This window comes from Melospiza melodia, chromosome 4 (genome assembly GCF_035770615.1).
Source record: "Melospiza melodia melodia isolate bMelMel2 chromosome 4, bMelMel2.pri, whole genome shotgun sequence".
Classification (NCBI taxonomy): domain Eukaryota; kingdom Metazoa; phylum Chordata; class Aves; order Passeriformes; family Passerellidae; genus Melospiza; species Melospiza melodia.
Window position 1 is genome coordinate 51,948,557 of NC_086197.1, and position 23,986 is coordinate 51,972,542.

The window sequence follows — 23,986 nt, forward strand, 5'->3', positions numbered from 1 at the left end:
AACAATTCCACAGGCCTTTCAGAGGTCAGCAAAGAAAAATCTCTAGACCTGAAGAAACTGGCCTTCTCTCACACAGGGCATATAAAATACCAAGCAGTAAAAATTCACACACTTAGCAGCCCAAATTGCTGAAAAGATTCACCTAACATGGAAAACAACATGGCTGTAAAATAACAGAAATATTAGAAAAGTAAGAAATGGAAACTAGGGGTTATTCCCAGCTGCTGTACTTGTTTGGGCATCAAGGAAGACATTAAGGATAGTAATGTTTCTCAAAACCCTGTATCTTGAACCTTGTGCAAAGGGTTGTTGGAGACAAAAACCATCTGTGAAGAAGCTCCTTACATGGCTTCTTTTTGTGACCCTTTGAATATATAGCACAGAGAAATTACATTTTAGAGGCAAAAAAGAAATATTCCAGGGAGTTCTCATTTGGTAAACTATGGAAATGGATTCTAAGAAGGGAAAAAACCCTGTAAGAGGCACATCATTGAAATCTCATAAAATGCAAAAGACTGGGAAAGTTCTTGCTGAGCACTTTTACACCTTAAAGAACACATTCTAACCTCAGACCTGCAAAGGGAGAGAGGAGGGAGGTTTCAGCCTTTATACACTGCATCACCATGGCAGTGGCCACAAGAAGTGGAGATCTGTCTCAAGGACATCTCACAGCACTGCCATGCACAAGGATGAGCTGACACATCTCTGCACATCTCTGTGTCTGAAACACATCATGAAGGTGCCAAAAGTGGCCACTAGCTAAAAGATGGCCAGGTACACATTTTTATAAAGTATTTTGAAATGTGAGATTTAAAATGAAAAGTGATATTGGGGGGGAGGGGTGTGAATGTCGAAAATTTTTACAAAGTTTTTAAGAACTTTCCTTCTCTTCAATACTAAAGCTGCAGTAAATTCTTACACACAAGATTAACTGTGGCTTCATTTGCCTGTGTGCTTAGATGGCTTCAACAGAAAAAAAACCTCCTGATTCAATATTTATTTAGGTGATAAAGTCAGAAAGGATAATTTTTCATTCTTGCATAACAGAGGTCATAGGATTTTTCAAAATCAGTTATGGGCCTACTAGAGCATAACTTCTAGAAAAAAAAATCAGTCTTGATTTAAAAATTTACAACAATGGACAGTCTACCACAAACTTTGATAAGTTATTCCAATGCATAATTACCCTGATGCAGGGTGTTTCCCTTATTCTAATTTGAACATCTCTTTGAACCTTCAGTCATTTGATCTTGTTGAACCTTTGCTAAATTGGCAAGCCCTCTATTAAGAAATGTTATTTTCTCCTCTGAATATTAATAACGTAGGATCAAATTATCCTTTGACTTGCTCCCAGATAAGCTCCTGGAGCCATTTTTTCCAAACTTCATGGGAAATTTTCCAGTATTATTGCTGAATTTTGCAAATTTTCGAGTGGTCATTATTGACCTGTGAAGCTTAGCCCTGGACAAGTAGCTAAATCTATATTTTAAAATATATACAGTCCAAGAAGTGATGCCCAGCAGGCAGAGCACCAAAGCCCTGTTTGCTGTGTGTGTGCAGCTGGGGGTGAGCATGCTCTGCTCAGGGCCTGGCTCTGTCCTGAGCACGCCCTGCTGGCCACATCCATCCAGCACAGCACTTGCCTCTGAGGTCTGGTTATGCTCCTTCAGTTGTCAGACAGAATGATTATCCTGTTTGCATTTCTCAGTGTGGATGACATTATGAGAGAGCCATGTCACAGTTTTCTAGACTGGAGTGTTTTTAGCAAGGAACAGAGGGCTGTGTTGTGTGCACTGGAGAATGTCATCAGGGCATGTGAAATATTTAATCTTCCGATGCCACACTTGAGGATTAGAAAGAGGTGCCAAATGGAGTGTAGTCCTATCCATGCTACCTTCCAGAAATACTTCCTGAAGTGAACAATGAAAAAATTACACTAAATTTATTTTTATTTTTAATGAAAGACAGTTTGGTTCCTGAGAAAGACAGGGTACCAACTAATTTCTGTGTCCTGTGGATAAACAGGGAGCCAAGAGTGAAGAATGAACTGGGCAGCTAAGTTACCTGGCAGTGTAGACATCAGGTGTCACAGGAGTAAAAAGCCTCCAATCCATACAAAACAAATGCCTCTCCTGTACTCATACTTGAAATTACTCTATTTGTACATCCAATGATCACACAAAGTATTTTGTCAATCATAACAAACCTGGAGTTCATCCAATTACCCATACTGGGTATGGATGATTGTCATGCATCTCTTAATTCTTCCTGAGCATAGAATTCTTCATGTCAGTGCCTCAAAACACAGAATTGTGAGTGAGTGAGTGAGTGAGTGAGTGAGTGAGTGAGTGAGTGAGTGAGTGAGTGAGTGAGTGAGTGAGTGTCACAACTCTACAAAAAGCCAGAGGACCTGGACTTTGGGTGAGCTGTGCTGAAGAGGAATCACAGAATAATACAGAATGTCCAGGGTTACTGTGTGGGAGGTCCAGTCATTGCATCTCCGTGTGCAGGCATGTTTGGAAAAAGGGATCACACAAAACTGGTTTTTATGGATAAAAACTGAGGAGGTTTGTTGAAATTTGCTGGCTATTTACCCCATTGAAAGCAAGTACATCTTCCAAAAGTAATTTATCTTAGACTCTCCACCAAAGAACCACCCACCTTTAAAAGAAAAAATAATCTGTTTCTTAATCCTTAGCTCTTGAAAATCAGCCTAAGTCTCTTTAATGCAAGAGTCAGGCATTTATATCAGATCTGGATCTTATCCATGATACTTATCTATGTTTTACTCTTCCACAGAAAGCAGCAAAAAGTGAATGGTAACAGGGACCATTGCCTTAAATTATGTTTGGCTTTTTGGTTTTGATCCTCTCAAAGGCATCATATTCAATCAGGGTCAAAATACCAACAATTTTACAAGGTTTCCACCTGGGACTATGTGAAGAGGAAAAATGCACCCTGCACAGGTGCTAATTATTTTGGCTGGCTTTTAATCTTAACAGTATTTGCCTTATACTTTCCATCGTGGTGGAGAAGAGCTTGCAAAAGCAGTTTCTAATATTAAGAGTAGTCCACAAGGCTAATTGTAACAATGGGCACAGTGAGCAAGAACCTGTCAGCTTTTCTGGGTCTGGTGTTCACTCAACACCTGACCAACAAAGGAGGAGATGTGGTTCAGGGCTGAACGACTGGAAAGGTATTTCTTTCTATTAGGATGACAAAGAGGTTTGGAGTTTCATATTCAGGAAAAAGCAGAAAACTTCCCTCTGCCTTCCCCCCCTCCCCTTAATGGGCAGTTTTATTGACTGAGTGAGATTCAGGAGGAATAGAACATTCTAAGAAATGGATTAGAGGAATGAAAACAGCAGCACACAATGAACAAGCCTGGAAATTAACTACAGTATTTAAAAAAAAAAGCCCAGGAAACATAATCCTTCCTGCACAACCACTTATTTTCTAGTAACAGAGAGAAGGATTAGGTTCCCAACAGAAATACAGGGATTTGCTTAAGGAGCTGTTTATCATGCTCATATAACCAAACTGAGGTACAGTTTGGGTAAGGAGATTGCAAAGTTGGACTGCCAAGCTTGGAGGGTTGTGTTCAGCAATAAAACACCCAGGTGGTGGCCAGGTACAGGGGGTATTCCACAGGAGTTGGTACTGAGCCTGATACTGTTGAGCATTCAGAATAATGATCTGGAAATGGAACAGAATGTGTCCTAGGCAATGTAACACATGACACCACATGGTGGGCTGTGGCCCAATTCCCTGGGGATGGGCAGCTACACAGGGTCCTTGACTGGGCAAGTGGGTAAGAGAAAGCTCCTGAAATTCAACAGAAAGTCCTGAAAAGGACTATTTCTGAATGGAGAGTACATGCTGGGGGCCAGGTGGATAGAAAGGAGATTTCCAGGAGAAGTTCTAAGGGATTGGGTGGACAGCAAGTTGAACATGAGCCAGCAGTGCGACCTTGGGGCAATATTCCATGTGCTGAGCTAGATCAGCCCTCAGGTCATGGGAGGTGATACCACTCTCGGCTCAGCACTTTTAAGACCACATGTGAAGCACTGTTTTGGATTCCTCAGTCAAATAAATACCCTGATACACTGAAGTAAATCCATCAGAGAGCAACTCAAATGGTCATAGGCCTGGCACTCATAAGGATAAGCTGGGAGAACTGGCCTTCTTCAGCCTGGGGAAGAGAAGACTGAGGGATCTCCTGCTGCTTTCTAAAACTACTTAATGGAACAATAATTTTCTAACAGATGCACAGAGACAGAATGAGAGATAACAGTCACATACTGCAGGAAAAGAAAATCTAATTACATAATATGAATTTTTACTTTTATTTTTCACTGAATAGAAAAATAGTGGCTGAATGCAGGAACAGGCTGCTCTGAGAGGTATCCATGAAGACACTTGAAACTCAGATGGAAAAGGCCCATAGCAACCTGAGCTGATTTTCAATGGGAAGAGGGCCAAAAGACTTTGGGAGATCTTTTCTGATCTAAATTGCCTATAATTCAACAATTCTACTTGGGGAAAACTTCTCTTTTCACTGTCTGTGACTTTCTTGAGTACAACTGTATAGAGATGATCTGCATATAGAGTGTACTGCAGCACTCCTGTCCTCCCCTGAGCTCACTTTGACAAAGACTGGGCAGAAGGGAAGGCAGAGGAGCTACAGCATGAACAATTAAAGCCAGGACATGGCTGAACATAAAGACAAGACAATGAGGAAAGGCAAGAAATGAGCTGCTTCTTCTGAGATTTGTGTGTAATCCACAAGATTTGCAGATTCTTCTCTTTTAAAGTCTCTTGGTATTTTTTTAAAGGGGAAAGGTTTGTCCTGAACTTAGTTTGCCCAAACACAAAATGCTAGGTTGCCCTAGCACCCAAGAGATCCTAACAGGATCCAACTATGACCAAATCCAACTGGTTTTGTTGGCACTCTTATTAGTGGGAATGACTTTGACACGGGGTAGACAGACATCTTAGTCTCTCTGCTCCTTTCTGTGACAGGCACCAAGCTCCCTATTAAGAGTCCAAAGATGGAGTCCAACTGTGATGCCTCTTTTCTTTGTTTCGGGACTGTGGCTAAAACTGCTGTCTCTGTCTCTACAGAAAGGAACTGTCTTTCCACAATCACTTTTATGAGCACAATGAGAACCTGGAAAGTGAACTTGCACTTCAGAAGAAAACGTACTGGTTTTACTATCACTATGCATTTGTCTGGGCTTCTCCCATCATATAATAGAAGGTTTTGTTCTCAGTGTAGACACCTCAATGCCTTTACTAAGCTTTTATGTGCAAGTCTTTCATCCAAATTTAACCTGCTAATCATTGTCCCTCTACAATAAAGAGGGCACTTCAGACTGCTGGACAACATAATTACTGATCAAGGTATGTATGTTCACATAAAGAACTGCCTTAATCAAGCTAAAAATAAAACACTTCAAAATGATTTTTTAAATCATTACATGGGAATGCTACATCTAAATGCTACATCTGATTTATGTACATTACATGGAGAACTTTACAGTATGGACCCAGGTCAGATCAATAAAACTCCCAAAATGAAGACAGTTTAATCAACTAAAAAGAGATAGATTTTATTTACTCCAATACAACTAGAATCTGTTATAGACTGTCTAAATGCCATCTTTTTTAATCACATGTTTCCAACAAGATAAATGTTTTCAGTGTTTCAAAACAAGTCTGGTGGTGTTTTTTAAAAACAGTTTTTGCAGGGGCTGAGACATGAAATTGCTAAGGGGTAGAGGAGGTATCTGAGAGAATGCCATGAACAGTAGACTAAGTCAGCCACAGTAATGCCTTTACTACGTGGATAGGCCTCTCAAACTAGAGACCTCATTTTCAAAATCAAAGACATATTGACCCTCATTTCAGAAATGTCAAACATGCTGTAAACAAGTTCTCAGTACATCACATGCTTTAGAAAGTGCATGAGAAAGACCTGAAATGAAGCTATTCTTTGAGGATAGTCGGCTTTAAGATAGCTTATTTTTAAGTGCAAGCTACAGATTATAGACAACAAAGATAGGCATGTGGTCATCAGAAAGCAGAATTATTGCTTTAGCTTCCCACCTTTGACACAAACAGACTGATCTTTCCTGTTGAGACTAAAAGCAAGGAGAGGCTGGCATTCCTAAAGTGCTACCTGGACAATGTGCACAGTATTTGTACTTCAAAGGCACCTTCACATGTATAAAGCTCATGTGTATCACCATGCTTTGCACTGAGAACAGTATGTACTGAGTAAACTCATGGTGTCTTAAAGGAAGAAAAATCTAATCCAAAAAACTGGCACAGTGTGAACCTAGGTAGATGAAGAAAGTGCTGCTTTTTGACTTGTCATGAGTGCTGGACACTGGTTTTTTAATCATTAAAATACATTTTTCATCTGTTTGCAAAGGCTCCAAAGATACTTTGACCCAACCCTAGTGACAGCTCTTCTATTACCAAACATGACTTATATTCCAATTAATGGCAGACAGGAATATTGCAATGGCTTTAGAGGGGGCATGGCTAAGCTTGGTCAGGCCACCATGGTGGGTTTAAAAGGTTCTATAAACCATGACTTTTCTGACTTCTTCATTCACTGAAACAATTTGACAACATCCTCCTCTCTCAAGCAGCCAACATACTTGAGTACAATTATCACAATGTCATGAGCAGAAGCCTGTGGAGCTTGGTGGAAAGCTGCTACCAGGTTTCTGGAGCAGGACCACAGGCAGTGCCATGACTACCAACAGCCCACTCTGCACTGCTTCCCAGTCATTTGTTTTCTGCACTGAAGATGCACAGCATCATCATGAAGGAGCACAAGATGTGATCCAGGCTTATTTCATATAAACAGTCTGTTCTATGCTTGTCTTTCATCATTCAAATTTGTTAAATATAATACAAAAATGACGTAACACATGCTTTCAATTTCCAATTCCACTTCCACAGGTCCTTTTTTTCAGGGAAACAATAAGGGAGCGAGATTAATTCTAGCACTCTTCCAGTCATTACAAACACAAGAGTAATAAGGCACAGTACACATGTAGACTAGTAATTGTTAGGTGCTAGCCATTCCCTTCTGTTCCCAATCCACAAATCTGGTAATGTCACATTTCTCAGTGTGGGAGTATGAATTCTCAGCTCAAGCTGTTGAGACACCTCCTTATAGTTTCTGGTGGCTTCACTGAGCCAGTGCATTTCAGTTGAGCCTCAAATCTTCAGTATGGGCTTCTGTAGTCGAGGAGTCTGAAATCCCCAGGGCCAAAGTTTTTTAAAATTACCCCCAGCACTCAAATTATAAATTTATCCCAAAGCTCCATTTGGCAGGCATGGGGTCCATTCTCAGCTGATGGAAGTTGGCTCTGCTGCACTAAAGCCAGAGAAGTCAGGGGTGAATCACCCCCCTGAAGGAGTGGTCAGAAGCCTTAACAGTCACCAGAGACTGCTTTTAAAAGCTATTGTCCACCATGATGGAAAGTATAAGACAGATAAAAAGTACTAAAAAAAATACTAAAAGCTTTTATGTTTAGAATTTCTTTTATAAGATACTTTTCTGAGGACTAAGATGACTGTTACTTCCGAAATGAACGTCAAACTATACAGGGCAACTCTGAAGCTGTCAGTTTAACATCTGTACAAAGAAAAATCATAGTGTAGCAATACTTTCAAAAGCACAGTTTAGTCAGTGAAAGATAATATAGTTACATAGCAAGAAATTGTGCTTGAATTAGTGTATGAGGAATCTCGAAGAGTTAACTCAGCGCAGACAATCAGCATGGAGTGGATAATACATTAATAGGGCATTTGATTAAGCAGCTTACTGAGTGTTTGCCAGTAGAGTACAGAAAAAAACTTGGAAACCTTTGTGGTACAGAGGGAATTGTGTTTAAAATGCTTGAGAAAGAGAATGTTACCACAAATAAGGAGTGGTTATAACTAAGAACACCTTAAACACTAATTAAATCATATGACTTTGGGTTTGGTCTGGTTTTTCAACAATTATATTATCATCGACTAAAGTATGACTTGGATTATCTGCCTGTGCAAATGAGGAATAATGAAAAACAGCCAAATAAGATCTTTCCTTGAAAATCTGTGCTGGCTGTCAGGAGATCTGTCCTGGGCATATAAGGAGGAGAGGAGTGCAAACGCTTACTGGGTTTAAAGAACCAGCGAAGAAGGAACAAACACATCCCTGCCTTTAATACACCTGCCTTCTGGGACTCTCCCAACCTATATGCTGTCCAGAGAGGCTCAGGCATAGAAAGATAAGAGTGAAAGAGAAATTATCTTCAGAAACTGTGAGGAGCAGTAGAACACTTTTGACTTTGGGAGGTGCTTCAAAATCAAATCTGCCAGGGTTAGGTCTGGCTGAAGAGGCTCACATAAAAATCTCTTTTCCTAGGATTGTATCCTAGGTCTGTAGTAAATACTCTCCCAAGAGCAAGAGCAAAGTCTGTCTGAGAGCCTCCCCATGATCCAGCTCTGTTTAGCTCATTAATGTTTCAGGGGTTTGGGGGCCCTTTCGGAGTTCCTAAGTACAGCTCTAGGCACTGATTTCCATGCCTTCCCCCTCCTGGACTGCTGCCTTCATGAATGTTTTGCTTAGAGATACTGCCCCTCTTTTTGGAGTCCCCCTGCTTCAGTTTTCTGAATCCTCCTTGGCCACACCATTGTGTTCAGTGTCAATTATTTTTATTTACTGAACTCATTACACAAGACCCAGTCTCACCTGAGAAATGTATACCTCCAGTCTCTGCTGGATTACTGAGGCAAACAATTAATTCAATCAAGGAATTTATATTAAAGGGTGCTGATTCTGTCAATAACCTCGTTTCCTACTTCTCAGAGGTTGCACTGTTTCACTCAGTGACCTCTTGTTCCACATCCTTGAAAAAACAACATTCCACTTCTTATGATCACTTGTCAATCTTCCATACATTATCTACCTTCTGGTTTTCTTTCTAAAAAAAGAGTTTTTATAACTACAAGGTAAGTTGTGTGAAGAAAGAAATTGTGAGGAAAATAAAATCTTGTGCAGGATTATGGGATTTTGCATGGCTTGATAGGTATGTATTAATACAAGAATAAACACATGCAGTGTATGTGAAGGACTGAAGATATTTGATTATTTTTGCTTTCAGTGTTAGGTTTATGTGATATACTGACATTTGGTATTCCTATAAACCATTTGGACGAGTAAGTTAAGACAACATAAGTTAAAACCTTACAGATTTTTTTCAACATTAGCATTTTAGATATATGTATTTTATACTACCCACCATACATTACTGCATTATTCTGATCTCATGTGATTGTGCCAGATTCTCTCTGCCAGCATTGAAATGGCAGAAAGGAAAAAGCAAAAATATAGCAGAAAGAAGGTAGCTATAGAAGGTGGTCATTTCTCAGTAGAACAAAAGATACTGCTTTGTGGTGTAACAGTGAACTGAATTGACATCAACAAGTTGAACTGTGTATAACACAAGCTTTCAGATTTCAGGAAAAATCCATGAAACTTATCTCTGTCTCATGCTTTGAGGGGGCTGGGGAACAGGGGTGGGCAGACCTAGCCTTTCTATTTGCAATTCTGGCAAAGACGAGTTAGGAAACAAACCTATTCTGCCAAGATCTTGTTTCCACACCAATCTGTGTTCTGTTAGGCTATTCTTTTGAACATTTCCAGAGAACAGAGATGCTCTGCAGAGGCTAAACTACACATTCACAAAAACTAGTGGGTTTCCCACAAATATACATAAGAATATAGAAATACAGATGACCCAACCACACAACTTGTTCAATCCTTTTTCTAGTTAGTCTGTTTAATTTAATCCAATCTATTTCTGTGAAGCAAAATCACTTTTATGGTGAGTAATTTCCTGATAGTTCAGGGATATTTAAATGGACTCATCTGTTCCAAATGGAGGCTTCACCATCTGTTCTGCCCTTTTATTACAAAGAGAGAGAGAACCGAACTCACTGCATCAGCATTTAAGGGCCCGCAATGAAATGATTTAGGTGTATGTGTGTGTTCTGTATGCACCTGGTATGTTTTCTCACATACCAAACACAAATCAGTGGGAAGACCTGTCTCTTGTAACCTAATAAATTCTCTGATCTAGTGCCTTTATTCCTTTCTCATGGCAGCAGAAACTGAAGGCCAGTAGCTTGCATTTTATTAGGGCAATTATGACCCAGTTGGTGTCCTGCAGGGGTTATTTGGCTCACATTTTGTGATACCATTTATTTCTCTACATAAAACTATCAACTCCTATTCATTCCCTCTTGCTGGGCCTATATACAAGTCACAAGTCATTGGGGACAGAAATCTTGTAGGAGATGCGCTGAGGACCTGTCAGATTGCTGAAAAGCTCTGTTTCTCCCCAAGAATGTCACACAATCTTTTCTAACACCATTTAGAGAAGACCAGAAATTCCAAAATGCATTACATTGCATCATTTTTCCTTTTCAGAAAGATAATTTTAGCTGTAGCTTAGGAAGGGAGGTGCCAGTTACTGAATCTCATATCTCTGTACCAGGAGACTGACTGCAGGTGTTAATTCAAAGCAAACCCTCAGGTCCTACCTGTGTTGTAGCCTCTCCCAAGCGCTGGCCAGGGCCGATGGTTCTTCCAGAGATTGCCCAAATACCAATCACTCTGGTTCTCCACCAAGCCAAGAACTTGCTGCCCTGGAAAATGAGCAAATTGCAAGAATATCATAAGATATAAGACAGTCAATAAATGGAAAAAACACAGGAAATCTGGAGAGGGACAACCAGTGGAAGGAGAAGGCAGAAGATGGGGTGCTGCCTTCCTTCCTTCCATGCCTTCAGAAGAAGCCAGCCTATGTAACAGACAAGCAGGCCTGGGACAGAAATTCAGCATGGCTCATTTCTTCCCTGGCTAGCCTGAGTAATTAAACACTGTGGGAAACCTCTGTCACGCTGACAGAAATATGTCATCCAGACAAATCTGAATGCTGCTTGATTTTAGAATACAATGATGGAGAATCCTCCTAGTGAGAATTAAGTGTTGGTAAAATGATCATCTAATATGAAGATCTGTTCATACTCTGATGGAGATAACATAATTGAAGAACAAGGCTCAATGTCACAAAGAGTGACTGAGAAAAAAGTGACCCTTTTGCTTCAAAAAATACTGGATTTGAAAAGTTTACCTACATAAGAAAGCTGCACTATTTTAATTTAAGAGAGTAATTTAGAAGTCATTTGGGTGAGCCTGTGTAGAATGCTGCATAGAAATTATGACTTCAGTTTTATTTCAGTTTATCTTGCATTGATTAGCAGCTGGCTTCAGCTAGAGTAAAATGTATTTTAAATCAAATGTGTCTAGAAGGTTTGCACTGCTTAAAAATCAACCGAGAAATGAATGTTTGTATAGATAAGGACTTAATTATGTATCCTAAAATGTGGTGTATAAAATGTAAATAAGAGAAGTGATTGAAAGGATGCTGTGGTAATGGAGGATGGAGGGAAGGGGAGAACTGCATTTGAATCTAGTCAGAGAAAGTAAAAGGAATGGTGCTTTGAAAGAGGGACATGCTCAGTGAGGGCACTGAGACTAGTACTGGAAATTATTTTGCAATCTTTTGAGAAAGCAATTAAGCATCATGCTTTGAAGGCTCGTTTTCAAATCCCAGCTATGCTTGTAAAATTGTGTGCATTGTCACAGCAGTGCACTGCAAGCCTGAAATGACCATTGTATGTTGCTTACATAAAACCACGGCTATTTCAGTATGGTCCAACACAAAGGTCGGGCTGAGAACGAGACACAGAGACAGATATGATTAACTCAATTTTATAATTGGCTTGAAAGGTGATTGCAATACACTCTCCTGTGGTATCTGCAATTCAGTGGAATGTCAGTAACCTCAATGTGTCTTGAATGCTGTCTCAAAGAGTGTAAGCAGCAGTGATTGGCCAATGCATATAAAAAAACAAGCCAGAGCACTAGGAAATTTTTCAAGAAGTGAATGGAAATCAATCTAAAAATAACTTTGAGAGATTAACAAATCCACTCCACACCACTCTAGCATCATCCTAATGACAACATGACACTCCTCACCTTATTTTCCAGTGATGTATCTCCTATTCCCTTACATATTTATTATACAGTATATACAATTTTTCATGTTATATCCCATAAATAAATTTTTAAGAAGGTGGAAAAGCTAGGAGAGAGCAAAAGCATCATATCAAACCCATTGGTACTACTGAAAACTGGTAATACTAACTAGATACTAGAGCGCAATGCACAAGCAAGTGAAGGAAATTACAAGCCAGAGGCAAACACATCCTAAGCAGATCTGTTCATACAGATAAATGACAGCATCTCTCAACCTGTGAGACACATGGGACGCACTGGACAGCACATCAGACTTCACAAGCCACATACTGTGAGGAAATATGAAAGGGATCTCAACTGGCTGAAAGGAGCCTAAGGCAAAAAGAGGCCAAAGGACACAATTTAAGCCAACACTTGCTGACTCCCAGCTGGAAGTCTGCCTGTTTATAGCCACTCCCTTACAGCCGAAGTAGAATAAATCAAGATAAGAAACACTGGCTAATAAGGGATGAGGAGAAATAAAAAAAACCAACACAATAGAAAATGCAGGTGCAGCTGGGCTGGAATGGGTTGGCATAGTAGGCAGGAAGAGACTGACCCTATCCATAATCTAATAGCACATTTCACAACCCAGCAGTCCACAGATCCTTCTCAGGATAGTACAGCTACCAGCAAAAGAAATGTCAGAATTCCATTTGCAAGAAGCAGATACCAAACTTCTTTACCACGGAGCATCAATCTGCTTTCATTACTTTAGCCTCATGGATTTCCCAACATGCTACAGACTTCAGCCTTTAAACCAATGGATAAGGAAAAATGAACAAACCTTAATGCTTGTCAATGGTTTTCATTTCCCATGTACCAGCCCAAAATCTCAGTTCCAGTAATTTACCCCTGAAATACTTTTTTCTCAATTATTATTTCTCATGCCAAGATAAACTAAAAAAGGTTTAGGAAATTATGTTGGCATGTATTTACTGTAGCTGTATAATTTCTTTCTGTATTTTCCCTTTATTTTTGATGACACCAGAAAAAAAACTCACTTTCACCAGTAATCCTTGAGGTTTCATATGGGACACAGATGAAGGCAGAAATAAACATCATGTAAGCTTTAAGGCTCAGATACATGGATCAGATAATGTAACTTAGTGTGTATCAACTGAGCTGGAAAAACTGCCTGTACATGCCCTCTTAGCTTGTCACAGACACACAGTAAAATGTATGAGCTAACATGCTCTGGTGTGCTCTTGCAATGGCCTGGCAATGTGCACACGTTCACACACTGTCCTAGAGTAGAGCATTATGCAACTTGTCAGGCTGTTGTAACTCTTACTGGTGCATAAAAGCCTATTAGGCAGATGTGATAGCTTGTCTCCCAAGCCACCTTGGAGAAAATTATGGAGATATGCTTTCCATCTCCTCTAGTTATATTTCTATTTTCTCTAGGCTGGAATAGTGTTGCTGTCTTGCTAAAGAATATATTTTATTTCCCTTTACATTGTCTCTGTGATCTTGATTTAAGGCAGAAGTAATCCAGAAAATAGAACTTCAGCTGCATAGTAAATATTAATGTTTCCAAAAAGGTTTTCATTCTGAATCAATACAGAAAAAAAGAAAATCAGAAATATTTTCTGGAAGACATTCCCAAATATTTTGATCTGAAGATATAAAAATAACATCTAAGAATGTACAATCATCCTCATGTTACATATAATACAGATGCATAATATATACTCTATAGACTACATTATTCCATGTATCTCAAAGTTCAAACAAAAAAAAATCCCAAGTTGTGTCCTTCCAATTGCAACCAACTAAAAATTCACTCAAAAGCTTTCACTCAGTGTTTTAAGGCAATTTTGTTCTTTAAAGAATCATTGTAAGAATATCTGTCTAGTACCAGCTATTTCATTTAGTTATTTACTTTTTCAAGTGCATCACAAAGTTGCAGACATGAAGGCACGTTGAACAGCTCTCTGACCAAAACCAGCCTGTCCCTCTGCCACCCTTTGTGCCTCCCCTGCAAGGTGCTCACAGTTCTGCAGGAAATATCACCAGGTTCACTCCACCTCTGATCATACATCAGTCTGAATTCAGCCTTTCTGGGCAACATAGACCAGAGTTCCCTCCCAGCACGGCCTTTTGGAAAAGGCAAGCATAAAGGAGTTATGTGAGCTATTCTTCCAGCAGATGAGAACACGGTGTCTGCTGTAATGGATTTGAACCTTTCAGCATTCTGAGCTGCTGGTTTCTTCTTCCTAAGAGTTATTATAATAAAATACCACAACTAACAGCAAAAGCTCTATCATTTTCTGTGCTGGTCCTGCAGTTATGATTAAGTGCACTCCTCTCACTCTCTGTTACTCCAGGCACAAGTTAGCTTATGAAAATTAAGCTGTCTTTCTTACTTCTTCATACATCACCACTAACAGCCAGACAAGAGAAAACAAGGCTATGATTCTGGCATGACCACTGTGAAAAATTACCAGGCAGGCAGAATTACAGCTGGATTGCTGGGAGTGGGGCTGTGTGCTGCCTGGCTGTGGGTTGAGACTTCTCCAGAAAGCAGCTGCAGCTACAGCATTTTGCACAGAACAGCTGCCTGACAGCTCCCTCACCATGAGAAGCTTGGTTGTTGCTGGGAAGAGGTTTCCATGGAAAAACAGACACTTCTGAAGCTGACAACTCAGTGCCATTAATTCTGCTTTTGCTTCACAGATTTTTGGTGGCTAATGGAGGGGAAAGCATTATGCTGTAACTCAGACACTGAAGGGGACTCCAGACCTTAATTCAGCTCCCAGCTGTGACACCGATTTCTTGGGTGACACTGAACAGCCTCAATTCTCCCTTAAAAAAACTTTACCCCTCTTCCATTTTGCCGGTCTCACAGGTTGCAAATGTAACTCCTCAGAGTTAGTAAGTGTATGCTACTTTCTACAGGAAGGGTAAGAGCAGCAGCACGTGGCCAGGCTGAAGCTCCATCCAGCACGGAGCTGTCTCCAGCAGCAGGGAGGAGCAGCTGTGCAACACGGAGCACAACAGTGCAGCTGCATGGTGCCTCTTCTTAATAAGGGTCCTCTGCACACAGTCACTCATGGCACATGACACAGCTGAAGGAGTATCAGCTATTTTCCATGTTGGGTCTGGTATCTGCTGCTTTTTCTTGGTGCCAGTCTCGGTGCCTGTGAACAATATTTTCCTTTTCTACCCTATTTTTTCCCTATTTTTTCCTATTTTTAGAGGACTTCATCTTCTTTACAGTCTATGGTACACAGGACCTTAACCTGAGCTCTTGCATTGATGTATTTTGCTATAAAAAAACAATAAAAATAGTAGTAAAAGATTACAGTTATTACAGGTACTTTCAACATCTTCCTTAGTGGAAGTTTTGTTTTTCTTTTAAACCTATAGTGGCTTTCACATGACTCCACTGCAATTAAAGTAAGAGCACTGGACCTACTCCTAATACTTGAGTGTGAATTGCACTCTCTCAGGACATCAGACTGTTTCCAGAAAGGGGAAAATAAGAAGGCAAAAATAAAGGGGAAGGAAGGGCTGGAGTGTCACCTGATTTCCCATGGCCAAAGGATGAGCTGGTATCACTGAAAAGATTCAGCTCACTTCTCCTGGTTGTTGGATTTGCAGGGTTTAGTTGTATTTGGTAGAAGCCTTCAAAGTTAAAATCAAGTGCAAAGTAGTTTTCAGCCTCTAAAAACATAAGTAAGAAATTTCTACACTGCAGAGACTCTTGAAGTAGAACAGAGCAGAACTCTGTCTTGCTACTTCTAACTACTCTAACAGTCATGGTTTAGAAAATTAGGAATTTAATACAGACATGAATGCTGGAGCTACAGCCAGATACTGCCAGAGCAGTGCAGGTCTTCGGTGTAAGCTGAAAGAGAGGAGAAGCACTCCACAAAAATTTAAGATTCAAGCTTGGCAGGATTCAGAACTGCAGCATTCTGCTCCCAAAATGAGACATAGAAATAGAGAATAAAAAACTGACAGAAGGGAAAAGGGGAAAACTTACATCTTCGCAATGCTGGAAATATTCTAAATTGGCCAGTACCAAGCCTGATGAACACTGTCAGGACTAGCTGAATCTATACTGGTTGAATCTATACTGGTGCAATAAAGCAGAGTTATTTTCTGCATGATTCAGAGTTAAAATCTTTGATTAATGCCCTTTGTTTCTTTTCTGCTTCTCCTGATTTCTTTTTCTTTAGCCTTTAAACACCTGCCTAACAAACCCTTCTTTTCTGAAATGTGTGAGGCCACATCCTTAGCTGGTATAAATCAGCATGATTTCAATGAAATTAGTGTACTTGAGCTGACCAATAGCAATTGAATGTGTTGCAGTGCATATTAAATCTTGCCTGAGTGACCCTTTCTTGATGGCCTTCCTGCCCCTGACCATATATTGGTTCATACAAAATAAGTGGCTTCCACAATATTTCACTTCTCCAGCCACATCTCTCATCCACCTCTTCAGATCACTGTCAAGCTCAAGTTCTTCATCCTCACTATCACTGCCCTTTGCAATTCTTGCACTGTCTATATAAATGCATGTTTTTTTCCTGCTCCCAGGCTCATTTCTCTCTTCAACTGCCATGTCCTCTCTCATTCTTAAAAGAGACTCTGTCTTCTCATTCAACAAATGCCCTGACTTACCTCTGAAAATTTATGTCAAGCACAAAATCCCTCAGGACTTTCCTCCAAAATTTTCTTTAGAAATTTTACCATGAGTCCAATGTATAATACACACATAAAATTTTGTGGGTGCTCTATAACACAAGTGTGCCAGACCCTAAAAACACAGTCTGACACGGTTTCATACACTTGTATGGTACAGGATACACTGTGTTCAGCAGAACCGAATGCTTTAACCTCTGCTGTGCATTTATTTCAGAGGTGTGCAAACATAAGACAGACATATGCATTACATTTGTATGCACATATTCACATGCACATACATAAATACATGCATAAATATGTGCAGATAAGTGTGTGCAAATATATAGTCTCTGCTGTGAGACTATATTATTACACATGGAAATGTGAAGTTTCACGGAAAAATGCCTCCTGCAAAAGTTAAACTTTTTTGCTTGATATCTCATTTGCATTTAGTACATTGCTGTCCCCCAGCAACCATTTCTCCTTCTTAGTGGACTAAATAGTCATGGAGAGAAACTGCACGGACAGTTATTAAGGGCCAGGTTGGATGAGAAGGTGGCCAAGGAGAAACTCACTGAAGGTACAGCAGGACTGGCTCAGAAGGGGAGAGGATGGCTCCACAGGAGCACCATGTGCACAGTACACTGGTGCCAGGAGAAGAAGAGAGTGAATACCTGCTAAGAATGGATGGTAGACAAGGCAGATTTAGATACAATAAATCAAGGGCAGAGAAAGTCAAGATGAGCCAGGTTGACTCAATGGAAGAGAAAAGAGCAAGTGAAAGGAATAAAGGCAAACTCTGGCAAGGCAGAAACAAGGATGTAAAGCAATGTTATCAGCTGACTTCTGGGATGTACTCAGAGATGGTGAGGTGACAAGCACAAAAGAAGGTAAAGCAAATCAGACTGGAGAAGAAAAACAACTTGGCAGGAGTCTATACAGAGAGAAACATGACAAATATTTTCTATGTGGTAGGAAGGAGGATTCAAAAGGCATACATAAAAGGTGATCAAGAGGATGAAGCATACAGAACTGGATTGAGAAAGGTTGGGGTGAAGACCTAGATCTGATTCATCTTCATAAGGAAAGATGAAAGAATGAAATCAATCAAGAGAAGAAAATATATTGGGTTTCTGCTCATCTTCTAGTGTCCTCCAAGGAGCTTGTTAGAAAAATTAAGAGGACAGTGAGAAGTCCAGCAAACCCCAGCAAAGCTAGTAAATCTGTCATTAATGTTTACAGCACTTTCATCTGCAGAATTTCAGTGAAATGGATTCTCAGCAGCTGAGTACAAGAGGGTAAGCATAGGAAAAAAGCCTTTCATTTTGCAACAAAACTTTGTTGAGGTTTTCTGCAGTCCCTTCCAACGTGGACCCATTCTGTGACATGCCCAACTCATTGCCATGAAATGTGCTCTGGAATGGAGTCTGGAGAAGAATGAAATGGTTGTGCAATTGTAAGCTTGAGCAGAAGAGAGGCCCATACCAGCTAAACGAGCTGCTGAGCCAGTCCTTCCTCACTCTGTTTTTATGTTACTGTTTATGGTACAAATAGTCCCAGCAGTAAAACTGCTTCTAATTAACAATAGATACCTAACAAGCAATAGGAGACGTCACACAAACCATTTCCAGCTGGTAAATACTTTGATAACCAGGCTGCAAGAGGTCAGCAAGTTGTACCCACTGCTCCGACTACACACCTTACTTTTTTTACTAACACTAATGGCTTTTCCTTTATCATGGTCTCCTTCTAAATTTTTTATTTATTCAATGTAAAACTCCACACTCTTGTAAAATTGAAAACTTCTTTCTCTGAAAGCAGCAAAACATCCTTGTGAACAAAGTCAATTCAAATCCACCCCTTCTAATATTCAGGCACTGATTTGAGAGAAAGGGTCCAGAGTTTCAGGAATAGGCAAGGTTTTAAAACCACTGCTTGAATTTGGGCTATGAAGGAATAAGCGATCACTGAACAAAAAAGGCTTTCTTTTTTGTTTTTGCTGCCAAAGATAATGCAATAAAACTGTGAAGAGCAGGAAAGTAACTATCCATGCACTATGACTCCGCCTGTCTTAAGTGCATCAATTTTATAAAGAGGATAAGGTCCTGATAGGCACATTTTTGTTGGCACAAAGCCCATCTGTGAAACGAGTCTCAGTCACGGGGAGCCGAGCAGCAGCACACAGTGTGTGATCAATAAGGCTCTGATCTGATGCCTTTCAGTAGCAGCACTTCATTAAGGAGAACTTACAGCAGGAGAAACTGAGGCTCATGGTGATGGAATGACACTTCCACGGTCACTGGGGAGGTGAGTGGTGATCTAGGAACAGGTGCCAGGACTTGTGGGACCCAGAGCACCGATTTTAGACATTGAGAAACTGTCCCTAATGAGAGCCTAGTGCCTAAGCTGTCACTGCCAGTAATCACTCAGAAATCCCCACTCAGCTCACCTTCAAGCAGCTGTCAGCTCACTGGGTCCACTGATGGCTGAGTTTTTCCCTGCCACATCTTTGAATGCTACGTGCTGCCCTGACATAGATTTACTTTGGGTACATCCCTTGGGATTCCAGGCATGTCTCATCACTTTCCTCTTGATGTTCCGGCAGCTGCATTTTTCAGTAGTGATGTTAGCTGAATGATCTTAACTCATATTTGCACCAGGTAACAGAGGTTCAAAGCTGTCTCTTTGTCCCTCATTTTCACCACATCACTGCATCACTACTCTTCATCAGGCTTCAGTGATTGTTGTCTGAGGTTGTTGGAATAGCAAACTTCTTTGCAAGCAAGGAATTAGAGAAAGAGAGTTAGAGCTTCTTAATATTCCAAAGACTGCTCAAAGAAATTGTGCACAGCTTCCTACTTATATCCTTTTGGGCAGTTATCATGTATCAACAGCAAGATATTAGCCCCCTTTTCTTTTTACTTAAAAGGAACAAATCTTTTAAATTGATTAACACACCAAGAATGTTTTTAAGCAAGAAATCAGTGTATGCATCATAAGTACTTTCCCCAAGAATCAGAAAAATCCAAAATGCAGAAGCAGAGGCAGATACCCAAGATGAACAATAAGAAAAGGGTTGGTTTTCTAGTGACAATTAAAAAAATCAAAACAAATCAGAAAAAATATAGAAAAGGGCTGTAGCTATCTGCTCAATGTGAAAAAGGTTGCCAAGTTATAGTTTGTTGTGTTGAAATCCAACAAGGTTGACATTATTTTTCCCCTCTGTTGGGTTCAGTTCTGTTAAAAAAATAAACAAGCTTTGCATTTCCCTTTGGCTATGTGGCTTTATCAACCTCTGCAAATTCTTCTAGATGAAAATTCAGGAGTTGTCCCTTCAGTAGACACAGACTGCAATAAGATGATGCTACCTGCCTAGCACTTCTTGCCAATGATCCAATGATATTAAGTGCACTTACTACACTGACAATTGGTTTGTGTAAACAGCTCACTTTATCCTTTTAATTACTGGCTTCAAGACAGGTTAGAGCTCACAAACACTACTGCTAGGAATTATTTATGCATCAGGAGTATGAGACAGTAAGGTGACACAACAAATATTTGTTCAATCCTAATGATTAAGCACAATTAAACCTGTATCAGAAATAGGACAGAGCTCTGACACCAAACAACAACTTGCTGTTTTGCATCTTGAGCCTGCAGAGTAAGAGATGCTTCTGCCAGATGCTATAAAACAGTGGCTGTTTCAGATATTTCATGCTTTAGTGATGAGCTCAAGAGTCTTGGGATCTGTTCCTCGTTCTTATGTTGACCGTCGGTGCAATCAGAGACAGGTCACCTCTTCAGTGAGCTGCAGCCTCCCTAAATAGGATCCTGCACTCAGGCAGTGGAAAAGAAGAAAACAACTTGGAAAACGGAAGTGTTGTAAGTTATTTTCTGAGCAAGAGATGGACCACTGAAAATAGCTAATAAATGTGCAGAGAATTTGCCTTAAATTTGAAAACAACCATCCTTTCTCTATGTTCTTCTCTCTCTTCCAATTTGTACTCTGGAGAGATCTGGATTTAAAGGGTAAAGTGGTTGAGATGTTCTCTTGCTGAAAATATGTTTACTTGTGAACCCAACTTGAAACCATACATTGCATTGGCTGGCTCAGCTTTGACAGCATGTCCAATACTACAGAGTCATGACGGGTGCAAAGGTAAAATTACAAAGCCATCTTGAGCTCACATTGAGCTCAGTACCTTCAGCTCTAAGAATAAATTGTGCAGGATGCCTTGTGGATTGCTAGCAAGCATTAGCTAGTTTACTTTCTTAGTTTATGGCTGTTTACTACACATATGACACATTTTGCTTGCATGACTACAATATTGACCAAAAATGGTCAATATTCCTGATGCAGAATCTAGTAAGGCTTGGAAAAAGCAATAAAGCCCCATTCTTCAGTCTTTTGCAGATCACTCTGTGGATAATACCAGTGGTTTTCAGATGTTTAACACTAGTCTGTCTCAGCACTGATATTTCCTTTTTGTCTCTGTTTATTGGCTTAGTAATGAGTGATTTCTGCTGTTCTGAAGAATCTTCAAGCAAAGAGGAAGAAGGCCATCTCAACTAAGTAAAGGGATAAAAATTAGTGTTATGAAAATCAGCTTAAGTTCTCTCTCCCTCTCTGTTGTTTAATTATTTAGTTAGTGCAGGTCAGGGTTTAATTACGACAAACAGATGAAAAATGTGAGGCCAATAGAGCACAGGAAATAAAGAATTTTATCACACAGCCCTGAGTCAGAGAGTCTTTCAAGTGTTGCAAAAGAGTTGAAGTCCAAAGGCAAAGAGGTGAGAGATTAGCAGAAGGCACCAGTTTCACTTAATAGATCTGTTGGTGATAACAGGAAGAAAGGGCAAGACTTGCTGTCCACTGAAACACAACAAGTCCCATAATGTATTCTGCACATCATATCGTTCAAGCCTCTAATATTTCATTCATTGATTTTATTGTCAAATGAAAAGGCGCTTGCTCCAAATGGCATTTAGTGAGACAGATGGGGAGAGACCCAGAGTTCATTACTAGGAGTTTGCTCACTGGGTAACGTTGACATTATATGATAAAGAGCAAGAAGAAGGCAGAAGTCTACTGGTCCTAATGTTTAGAAAGGTCTTTCTGGTTCTCCTCCTGGAAGCTGAAGGGCTTTGCACCTGGTCAGACTGCAGACTGCCTCACATGTCATCTGAATCCATGAAAATGCATCACTCCAACTTCTCACACAGGCCCTCCCTCCCTCTTCTGGCTGAGGGCTCCTTCCCCTACATTAGTATGGAAAACAGCACAGTAGCGCTCCACAAACCCCACAAACTCATCCCCTGTAATGAGGTCAACTTGTGTGGACCTTCTAAAAGGTTATGTGGACCTTCTAAAAGGTTATGTGCAGGAGAGGCAAGATGTATAATGGATTTAGGCTGAAAATAGCTAGCATTTGCTGGGCTTCAGCAAAACAACAGCATCTGAAGGCAGGCACAGCAGCAGAACTTTAAATGCCCTAGTGGTTAAAAATAAGGTGCCTACCAGCATCTTGGAAAAACTTTTGTGAACTTCTTTATTAATTATGTATAGACACTCCACCTAGATTTAAATTTATACAACAGTATCCCTTTTTTAATCCCAGTCTACTTTTACTGCTTTTTTTAAAGTGACTTTTATAGCAAGGTTTAGCATTCAAGTGTTCATTCAAAAATACTAAAGAATCAAAATTATCATCTCAAATATTGAAAAACCCTCATATTTCCACAGTAAAATGAGAGAGATGCATGAAAGAATTATGAATTCTGAGGACATCAAGAAGCAGGAAGCCAAGTGTGCAGTTGCAGCAGGAAAGCATGCAAAGGGCAGGGAGCTCTGGTATCCGCTAATCCCCTTAATCCCTACTAATGCATGAAGTGTAAGCAATGTCTGCTTTATGAAGTAGTAAAATGCTGCTATGAATTTTGAATCTATCTTGAATCTCAATAAATTTTGCAATCAAAAGGGTAAAAACATCAAGTCAAATAGCAGTAAATTTCTATTTACTCATTTTCCTGTTCACCTGTTTAGGGATGAGATGGAAAACAAAATTAAAACTGAAATATCTAAAATGGACATAGCTAACTCACTCCCTCATAAGCACAAATGTCAGATAGCACACTGTACCTGCTCTTAAAAAAGGGAATAAATCCATGAGGTAAGTATGAGAAAATTATTCACAGCCTATCTGTATCATAAGCCTCTTATGTGATAAAGAAGAAATAAATTTCAAAACAGAGGGCTTCCCTCTCAGTCTTTCTTGGGTAGGAAAAAAAGAAATCCCTCAGGCATCAGATAATCATGTCAGACTAGACACTTTATTAGTTCATAGTTCCATGTAGTGGAAACTGATGTCACCTTTTGTCAGTCATGCTGCATAGCCATTAAGCCATAATAAATACAAATTACAATAGAAACATATTAAATATTTTAGCAAATTAAAAATGGATTGCCTTTCAAGTACTAAAAACCAACAAGAAGTTTATATATGCATTTGCAGATTAGAAAGGAAGTAAGTAACAAAAAAAAAAAAAATACAGTGATATAGAAGACAATTTTGGCTGCATATTGGGAAGATCAGTAAGACCCAGTTAAATGTAGTGATGAAATCTTTACTTCCATTGGATTTAACACTGTGAGGATTCAGACCTAGGTCACATAAATGCTGCAGAAGCAAGCACGCTAATTTGAGAAATTACCATCCCACAGCAGGAGTTCCTGCCCACCCAGTTAATTTCAGTGTCCAGCTATCTGGGTTAGCTGCAGCCCTCTCCACTGCTCCTCCACAATGGCTGTACGGAGAGTGAGAGGGACAGTAAGTCCCCATAAAGCCTGCTCATTTAGCTCATGGAAAAATACTGAAGAGATGATAGCAATAATTTCTTAAATCACTCCAAACAAAATTGTCAGGACATCAGTTTATGGCTCCAAAAGCATCCAGTAAATGGGACATTTACAGATAATCTGTTCTAATCTCTAAAAAAGGTAAATCCTTTGGGAGCACTGAGGGCAGATTTGTGCAAGGCTCCCTCCAGTATCTCACTTCAGTTTCCACCTCTGTCCTTTTAGAAGGCAGAACCGATATTTCTTTTCCATGATTCTTTTCTGGAGGTGCTAACTTATAAAATCCAATTGTGTAGTCCCAGACAGACCTGCCTAGGATGTACTCTTCACAAACAATAGATAAT

At 39.9% G+C, this 23,986-nt stretch overlaps 1 protein-coding gene across 4 annotated transcripts in view; it reads right to left on the reverse strand.

Annotated features, from left to right (window-relative positions):
* Positions 1-23,986, reverse strand: part of LARGE1 (LARGE xylosyl- and glucuronyltransferase 1) — a 284,069-nt gene that overhangs the window by 59,653 nt on the left and 200,430 nt on the right. For all 4 annotated transcript variants that reach the window (XM_063154402.1, XM_063154401.1, XM_063154400.1 and 1 more), the window contains one exon: positions 10,612-10,716. In XM_063154402.1, the coding sequence (XP_063010472.1) occupies positions 10,612-10,716 (105 nt within the window). The remainder of the gene's footprint in view (positions 1-10,611; positions 10,717-23,986) is intronic.